The sequence below is a fragment of the Bidens hawaiensis genome, unplaced genomic scaffold, assembly GCF_021521415.1.
Source record: "Bidens hawaiensis isolate Kalapana, Puna unplaced genomic scaffold, B.hawaiensis_p1.1 tig00011076_1, whole genome shotgun sequence".
In the NCBI taxonomy this organism is placed as follows: domain Eukaryota; kingdom Viridiplantae; phylum Streptophyta; class Magnoliopsida; order Asterales; family Asteraceae; genus Bidens; species Bidens hawaiensis.
In genome coordinates, this window is record NW_027491854.1 from 616,465 (window position 1) to 625,887 (window position 9,423).

General features: G+C 33.2%; 2 protein-coding genes and 2 non-coding genes across 4 annotated transcripts; all 4 read left to right on the plus strand.

Annotated features, from left to right (window-relative positions):
• The first annotated feature begins 428 nt into the window (after positions 1–428).
• Positions 429–4,949, plus strand: LOC143537021 (uncharacterized). The gene is made up of 12 exons (XM_077030896.1): positions 429–678; positions 796–949; positions 1,782–1,877; positions 1,947–2,023; positions 2,274–2,353; positions 2,506–2,566; positions 3,046–3,113; positions 3,202–3,280; positions 3,401–3,484; positions 3,562–3,639; positions 3,770–3,889; positions 4,571–4,949. Exons 1-12 carry the CDS (start codon positions 511–513, stop codon positions 4,850–4,852), a joined length of 1,347 nt encoding a protein of 448 aa, XP_076887011.1. The 5' UTR covers positions 429–510; the 3' UTR covers positions 4,853–4,949.
• Positions 4,950–6,313: 1,364 nt separating this feature from the next.
• On the plus strand, positions 6,314–6,399 carry TRNAY-GUA (transfer RNA tyrosine (anticodon GUA)). The gene is given in 2 exon segments: positions 6,314–6,350; positions 6,364–6,399. It is a non-coding gene; the product is annotated as a tRNA-Tyr (tRNA).
• A 52-nt stretch (positions 6,400–6,451) lies between these two features.
• On the plus strand, positions 6,452–8,806 carry LOC143536987 (actin-related protein 2/3 complex subunit 4-like). The gene is made up of 8 exons (XM_077030856.1): positions 6,452–6,531; positions 6,646–6,711; positions 7,429–7,481; positions 7,566–7,593; positions 7,707–7,781; positions 8,034–8,138; positions 8,383–8,472; positions 8,606–8,806. Exons 1-8 carry the CDS (start codon positions 6,529–6,531, stop codon positions 8,693–8,695), a joined length of 510 nt encoding a protein of 169 aa, XP_076886971.1. The 5' UTR covers positions 6,452–6,528; the 3' UTR covers positions 8,696–8,806.
• Positions 8,807–8,959: 153 nt separating this feature from the next.
• On the plus strand, positions 8,960–9,045 carry TRNAY-GUA (transfer RNA tyrosine (anticodon GUA)). Its single transcript is given in 2 exon segments — positions 8,960–8,996; positions 9,010–9,045. It is a non-coding gene; the product is annotated as a tRNA-Tyr (tRNA).
• The last annotated feature ends 378 nt before the right edge of the window (positions 9,046–9,423 follow it).

Genomic DNA, 9,423 nt, shown 5'->3' on the forward strand with positions numbered 1-9,423 from the left:
GCCTAGCTAAGCTGCCTCGTTTAATTTCAAGCTCAAGCTTGAAACCACCCTGACTCAAATTGAGCTTGACTCGTGAACAACCATTGCCAAAACTTCATCTTTCATATTTTAAATACATTGAAATAAACAAAGTAGTAATTACATCGAAACATAAGGCAAGCGTGCAACAAGTTGCGCCGCTACCCTCCTTTTGAATTGCAAAACTCAATATTTTAAAAATTATATTCGCTAATCTTACGATCATAACATTACTGTGCATGACACATTAAACTCGACTAAGTAACTCCAAATCTTCGGACATTATAAAACCAAAAGTGCAAAAACAAATTAAATTCATTTGATAAAACCGAGTAAAGTTTGGGGAACATAACATAGCTTGGAGAAGAAACAACACCAAAAACAATCGGGTCGGGTCAACGGATACCATATAAATAAAAAAGCCCAATCAAACGAATCCCAATTACGGATATCCATCCGTCCTAGATCACCGTCAATCGCCACCGTATAACAATGGCCGGAGTATCACTCAAGTGCGGCGACTGCGGCGCCTTACTGAAATCGGTAGAAGAAGCACAAGAACACGCGGAACTCACCAAACACACTGACTTCTCTGAATCCACCGAAGCTGTTCTTAACCTAGTTTGCTCCACCTGTGGCAAACCTTGCCGATCCAAAACTGTAATTAGTTATTCATTATTCATTATTATCTATTTATATTATATGATCATTTTATTAGTTATATTAGTTAAACGATATATATATTTCAATTGTATTAATTTTGATGTTATTAATTAGGAGAGTGATTTGCACACAAAGAGGACTGGTCATACTGAATTTTCCGATAAGACGTCCGAGACTACGAAGCCGATTTCGCTTGAGGTTCCTAAGAATACGAGTAGTGGTGGTGATGTGGATGTGGTGGATGCTACTACTACTGCTGAACCTGAGGGTAATTCACTAAAAAGCTCGGGTGCTCGGCTATATATTTATAATTATCTTTTTATATTTTGAGAAATGCCTTAAATGAGCCTAGGTTTGAGCTAGTGTAGTACCTTAAACGAGCTAAAGATTGGCTCGAGCTCGGCTGTGCAGTGTGAAATTAATACATAGAACCTGAGTGTAATTGTTATTGATTGTATTTTGTGTTACACGGTAGCGGTGTAAACGAGCCCTGCTCTGCTCATTTTGACTTACGAGAGCTTGACCTCGGTCCATTTCGAGATCTTTTGCTATAGCTCGAGCTCAGCTCGTTTATTATTCGTTAATTTATTTATATGTGTTTTTAATTATTTTCAGTAAAAACCTTAAATGAGCCTAAGCTTGGCTCGAGCTCGTGTAGTACCTTAAACAAGCCAAAGCTCGGCTTTGCAATGTGAAATTAATACATGGAAGTCCATGTAAAACTTAAAAATACACAAGGCTTGAGCTCGGGCTTGGTAACTAAATGAGCTTTATTTGAGACTCAAGCTCGAAAAAGCTTGGCTCGTATTGAGCTTTTTATCGATCCGATCTCGAGTAGCTTGCGAGCGGCTTGGACGCTTGGCTCATTTGCACCCCTAGCTATTCCTTGATTTTTCCTGAAAAAGTTTTCGGTTAATGTTGAATCAATCCAGCTAGGTATTAAATTAAGAGCTAGTTGATCACTTGTTTAGATCTTGTTGTCTAGTGAAATAGCCCTATGATTTCCAATTCTGCAGTGATGTTCTTGATGTATTGGATGAATAGGTATATGGTGTTTTTTTCTTATTCAGAGTGTTTGATCTAACGAATATGTGTTGTAGAAATGGTTGTTCCTGATGTTGACTCCAAACTACTGGAGGAGCTGGAGGGAATGGGTTTTTCGAAAGAAAGGTCAACCCGGGCTCTTCATTTCTCTGGTAAGTGTTTATCTTGTTTGGATTTTGCTTAGTATGGGTATTGCTTTTATATAACACTTTTGTTTGCAGGTAATTCGAGTCTTGAGGCTGCGGCTAATTGGATTGTTGAGCATGAGGATGATGCTGACATAGATCAAATGCCCTTGGTATTAAAATCTTCTTGTCTTCATACCTTACTCCACATGTGTGTTTATAAAGTTTTACTAGTAAATGTGCTTAATCCAAGAATTGATATATTAATATCTACTACATGCATTACTTATTAATGATTGTGCCCCCAAAGTGGTAGTGGATTCTTATGAGTTTCTGGTATCAGTATTGATGAATTATGTAATTAAGTATTGGTACTTATTTCCATTATCTGCAAAAAAATGACTTTTTATGTTTCTCTTTTAGGTGCCTGCCAAGAGTAAATCAGAGCCTCCCAAGCCTTCTCTTACTCCTGAAGAAAGAAAAGCAAAAGCACAAGAACTAATGTATGATTTTTATTTTTGTGTTTTTTTACATTTGCTTGCTTAATTAGTTGATAAAGTTATTAGGATCCTCAGTTTTTGACATAATGAGGAGCTGATCTACCTTTTTTTTTCTTTTTACTCAATTACTCATGGTTTGTCCTTTCATATTTAAGAGAGCGGGCTCGCAAAAAGAAAGAAGAGGAAGAAAGGAGAATGGAAAGAGAAAGAGAGAAGGTAATTATTTGTTTATTTTAAAGATAAATAATAACAAAAGTCATGTTAAATTTATAAAAAAAAATGCACAAATAATATTTAGAATGTAGAATTTTCTTTCAACCAAGTAAGAGTGTAGAACAGCTTTTTATCTCAAGTATTTGGATTCATTTAGTTTATCTGAATATAAATATTTATAAAATTTTACAAAGTATCTTCAATTTATGCTTTTTTTGGATTGAAACAAGCACACTTTAATATTACGCATATCATTTTTCAGTTAATGACATACTTAATTGTATAATACCTAAGAATTTACACTAAAATGTATCCAAATATGATTATATAAAAGGTTGACACGAAGTAGATATAGATGCATCATATATTCAAATCATATGCATATCTTATGAACTCTTGTTACCTAATTTATTTCTGCAAATACTCAATCGACATCATCATAAATTCAAAATTTACCTAACATTAGATGAAATTATTTTCAGGAGCGAATTCGAATTGGTAAAGAACTACTTGAAGCAAAGCGTATGGAGGAAGAAAATGAAAGAAAACAGTGACATAATTATTTTTTCTCTTTTCAAAAGTCATACTCTGTATAACTTTAACTTCTATCTTAATTTTTTGTTTTTGGTATCTTGCAGTATTATAGCCTTGCGCAAAGCAGAAAAAGAGGAGAGAAGAGCTAGAGAAAAAATCAGACAAAAGTTGGAAGAAGATAAGGTCCTGAAAATGCTTATTTGACCTTTAAAATACATTTTCTATATATAATAATGATTTTTCTGATAACTAACTCCTTTATTCCTCATAAAATGTTAAACTGATAATATCTATGTTGTACAGGCGGAAAGGAGGAGGAAGCTTGGATTACCTGCAGAGGATCCCAATGCTTCAAAACCACCTCCACCTTTAGTGGAAGAAAAGAAGGTACTGTCGTATTTAATCCCCTTTTAAGAATTTGTTTAGCTATGGATTATAAAGAATTTGATTGGTCTTTGTTACAGAGCTCATTGCCCATCAGGCCTGCTACCAAAGCAGAGCAAATGAGAGAATGTTTAAGATCTTTAAAGCAGAGTAATAAGGTAAACAAATCATCAGCTTTTAACATTATCTGCATATTTTCTTTCTTGTTATAGTTTAAAGAGTCGAAACGAGTCCTTTTTAGTGCGGGTCAGGTTGGATTGACCTGATTTATTTATTTAAACGATTCAGGATGATGAGGCAAAAGTGAAGACAGCATTTAACACCCTTCTGACTTATGTCAAGAATGCTGCAACTAAACCGGATGAGGAGAAATTTCGCAAGATCAGACTTAGTAACGCTGCGTTTCAGGTTAGAACTACTAGAATATTCTAGAATCTTTATTGTTTACTTCATTTTTCCATTCTAGACCCAATTATTTTGTGGGTCCATCTATGTTTAGAGGTGTAAACAAGCTGAGCCGAGCTTGACTCGTTTAACTTAAAAGAGCTAGAGTTTGGCTCGTTTCAAGCTCTCTGTGTAAACCTCGAGCTCGGTTTGATTATTTTGTTATTATTTTTTATTTATACACCTGTATAATTATATATGTGTACATGTTTTCATAATTTTTATATAACATAATATATATTTAGTTATTTATATGACAATGATATGCATAATAATACTTATATGTAATTAGATTCTTTTATATTAAATTAAAAAACGTTGTTACAAAAAATAAGCTCTTTACGCTCTTGGTTCTAATCAAGGTAGGTAGAGGAAGCTTGTGCCCGAGCTCGTTTATTAATGTTAAATGAGCTCCAGTTTAGGCTTGGGATTGAGTTCGTTCATGCTTGAATCTATTTGAGCTTTTAGCAAGGTGATTTCGAGCAGCTCAGCTCATGTAAACCTTACCTATGTTCACATCTTTGCTAACGTGCCATATTAATGTACTACTAATTTCAAAAGGGTCCGAGATTGGTTGCCTACAACAAATGCCTATAATATGGTTTGGGATTGTACTTAAGGTTTCATTTTTATGGATCTAAACAGGATAGAGTTGGGAAATTGGAAGGTGGAATTAAGTTTCTTGAGCTGTGTGGATTTGAAAAGGTTGAAGGGGATGAGTTCTTGTTTTTGGCCCGAGACAAGATTGATAGAGCTGTATTAAATACAACCGGGACAGAGTTGAACAGTGCCATTAATAATCCTTTCTTCGGGGTTTTTTTTATCTCATATATGATACCATGTTTTAGTCGTGCTTTTCTCGTTTGTCTTTACTTTTGTCCGTCGGGTCAAAGGTCAAATGTAGAGAGGCCCACAAGTGTGTACTGAAGATCCGTGTTTCTTTTTTGTTATTGATTTAACAATTTGAGTTGGATGTTTAAGAATAACTTGCGTTTATATTAATCTTTGATGATAAACTGCTTTGTACTGTTATATATGTGATGAAGAGTAACAAAATTAGTGCATAATAACTTATAAGTGATAAAGATGAAAAGCATTACGACGTTACGAGGCTTCCACAACTACGCAAGTACCATGTGAGTCTTTCATTGACAAAATAAAAATTGGATTCTGATCCAATGTGAAAGGAAATTCACAAACATATAAAAGAAACATATAAACAAATAAAAGTACCATAAATGCAATTATTTAAAAAGCCAATAACTCAATAAGGTGTTTGAGTTTGACATACGTGTTTTTTGTTTTAACTTTTTGGTATGGGTTATAAAGTTGTTTTTTGAGAAGCCACAAATCATGGCTTTTGTTTCTGCTTTTGGCTTTTAGAATGTCGAATTACAAATTTACCCATCATTCCCTCATGCATTCGCACCAACCCGTTTTTTGTCCTTTTTGATCATTTTACTTTTTTTAAAAAAAAAAGAACTTATGGCTTTTCTTACAACAGAAACTAATTCGAACACTTTTTCAAAAAACTCCTTTTAAAAAAAAATTGTAAATCAACAAACACTTAAAAAAACTAAACTTTTGGAGTTAAGCATTCCCAAACAATCTATCATTTCACTTATTCATAGCTAGGGGTGTACACGGACAGAATCGGACGAGAGCAAGTCCGTGTTCGTCTGTTAAGCTTTTGACGGACAAACGGACGGTTCACGAACACTCTACTGAACAAAAGTTCATGTTCGTCTCCGTCCATTAAGAAATTGAGTTTGTCCATGTCCGTCTGTTAATATTGCAAACGAACGTTAATGGACAATAATAGACAAACGGGCACTAATGGACATTAATGGACACACGAACATGTGAATATTAATGGACAACAGACACTAATGGACAAAAATAAACGGTTGCATATTAATTCGAAACATAAATCCAAACATCTTCACCTACAAATTTAGAATACATCGTATAATATCCAAATATACTTAACCCCTAATATATTAACAAAAAGTGGATCACTATAAGAGACATCAGACATATCTAGCAATACAAAAGTGTGATTAATAACACTAGAAATTCAACAATTAAATTAGAATATTGGATAGATCCAAACGCTTACAATACCGGACGGACGTTACCGGACGTAATCAGACGAACGTGACCGGACGTTCACGAACACTATCGAACAGACTTGGCCATTGTCCGTGTTTGCCCATTAAGCTTACCGAACACTTTTTTTTTGTCCATGCCCGGTTCTTTTATTAAACGGGCAAACATAAACGAACTGCTTGCCAAACAGACAACAGACATCCGGTTTGCTTACAGCCCTATTCATTGCTTTAAAACAGTTAAGATCAATATCTGACAGTTGAATAAGAAAATAAGCAACCGACCTTAGCTCAGTTGGTAGAGCGGAGGACTGTAGTGTTATCATAGCTATCCTTAGGTCGCTGGTTCGAATCCGGCAGGTCGGATATCTTTTTACAAAAACTTTAATAAAAACACATATTCTTTACTTTGTTTGCAGTGGTCGTTCTTGTATGTGAAAGATCACATTGGATCCATTATCATAATCATTATCTTCTTTCAACACATCTCATATTATGGTAAAAGTTAACCCTAGATCGATTTCATTTGACACTGCATTCTCGAATTGTTGTTGAATTTCATGTGATAATAATAATAATAATATGATATTGTAATTGTTATTATTACAACAGGCGAGCTCAGGGAGGTTGTATCTGGCTTGCATTCGGAACACTCTAGAGGCTGCCATGTGTTTGCAGGTACACTATTATTATATTACCATCTCTATCTACTCCATTTTACATATTCATCATTTTGTGAACAAACACCAACCGAACACTCGACCACCAACATTCCTGTTCATGTTCATTCGATAAGAAAACAAATTTGTTTGCGTTCGTTTATGTTTGTTCGTTAACTGTATTAACAAGCAGGAACATAGATGAACAAACGTAACTAAAAAGTTATTAAAGCTAGGCTATATTGTAATGGACCAGAAAAATTCAAACGAATGTGTTAACGGAGGAACTTAAACGAACGTAAAGTAATGAATATAAATGAATGCGAATTGCAAACAGACGAACATAAACGAATTTGAATGAGTGAACGTTAATCGTTAACGTTTCACAAACATAATGAACAAGGAGACATTTGTTCATTTCGTTCATTTAAGTAAATGTAAAAAAACTTTTGTTTATGTTTGATCGTTTATTAAATAAGCAAACATAGCGTCGAAAGGTTCATCAATGGTTCACTCAACGTTTGGTTCGTTTTCAAGCCTATTAAGTCTACATTCTAAAAGCTTAATACTGATACATAATTACACATCATATATCCTAATTGTCATGTTTAATTGTTAGTTGTCAATTTAATGACAAATTGTTTGTATCTCTTATAATAAATATCCCAATGTGAGCTTGAAATAATATCATAATATCTTATCTTTTTTTCTGATATTGTTATATTCCTTTCTGCAGAACTTTCCTTGTCAAGAAGTTGAAAGACATAACAAACCTGAAGTCGAGATGAAGTATGTAGCCTCTGTTTTGATTCTCTTTTTATGTCACTTATGCATCGACTCGATACATGTTAATGTTTTCTTTTCCATTTTCAGGACCAGCCCGGAACTCATACTCAACCCTGTAAGAACATATTGTTGATCATGATGATATAAATATTAAGTACTGGTTTTTGTAGTCGATTGTTTAGATCTTTTCTTTTTATCCTCATTTTAATGTTGATGTTTTCATTTCAGGTTGTAATTTGTCGAAATGAGGCTGAAAAATGTTTAATTGAGACATCTATTAATTCACTGCGCATAAGCCTCAAGGTAATCGCAATAAATGTTTAAGCCGTCAAAATATTTTAAATTTTCATATTTACCCATTTCATCAAATGCAATATTTAATATGACCGTTATACCCTTTTGTTTCTCCTAACCATACTTTCATATCCTAATGCAAGTTTTTAAGGAAAGGGTATAAATGTCATAAACTTGAAAATGGGCATATTTGCTATAATGATTTTATTGGGTACATAAAAACTAATATGTATTGATTCTTCATTTTGGGTTCATTTATAGGTAAAGCAGGCAGATGAGGTTGAAAACATTTTAACCAAAAAGTTCCTTCGGTTTTTGTCAATGAGAGCGGAAGCTTTTCAAGTCTTAAGGAGAAAGCCAGTCCAGGTGTGTAACACCTTTTTATCTAAACGAGCTGATCCTATCTTCGTTTTAAACTTTCAAAAAGAACAATTTGTTTTATGAAATAATGTAGTTATGAAATCATAATGAGTTTTACTTCAAGGACATAAATGCAACTTTTTCGTTCAAGATTGATATCTTTTTGTTAGTATGTTAGTATTTGTGGATAATATGTGTGCCAAGATGAAGGTGATACATGACAACTCTTTTTTTTTTTTTTGGTTTTCAGGGTTATGATATTAGTTTTCTTGTCACTAATTATCACTGTGAAGAGATGCAGAAGCATAAGCTTATTGACTTCATTGTCCAATTCATGGAAGTGAGATTTCAATTTACTTTAAACCACATTTTTATAAACAAGTTGTGTTACGTATACAAAAGATTGTTATTGAAAAAATTTTATGGCAGTTTGTGGGGCTTACTTATATTGGTTCCACTTACTTGATATGCAGGATATTGATAAAGAGATAAGTGAACTGAAATTGTCTATGAACACAAGAGGAAGATTAGTTGCAACAGAGTTTCTGAAGCAATTCATCTGAAATTTTTACTGAACTTGATGCTGTGTTTACAATGCATGCTCTATCTAGCATTTTTTGTCGACTTATTTCGTTTAAGAGTGTCATTATGGGAAATTTGCAACAATAAAATTACACTAATTTTTGTTTTTATTGTTACAAGATAATAATCCCCAAAATCATTGCTTATACGTTGTTAATTTGTTGTTAAATAAGTATATTATGAAACAAAAAACAAATATGTGTTATATTATATATTAGTTGTTTTATTGGTTGATAAACAACAATCCGACCTTAGCTCAGTTGGTAGAGCGGAGGACTGTAGTGTCATCATAGCCATCCTTAGGTCGCTGGTTCGAATCCGGCAGGTCGGATATTATTTTTATAAATTGAAAATTTTAAATTAATATTTTATACTTCTTAAAGCTGGTAATGCAAAAATCTAGGAGTAGTATAGTATTTGCATAGTATGATCATGTACACGTATGTTTTTAACAATTTAGTTTCAAGTATACTTACATTTATGGTCCTTAAACTTAAGGATAAGTTTTGTTAACTTATTAAATAGTTACATGATAACCCCTCTTATTCTAAACCAACAATCCCACAAAATTTTAATGAACATAACTCTTTTACATGTTAATAATTTTTTAAAAAAATTACACCATAAAAACGAGCATTTTATTCTCTTTAATTTGAGTATGATATTGTTATACTTTTTAAAAATTTAAAAATGCAATTAGGGCTGCAAC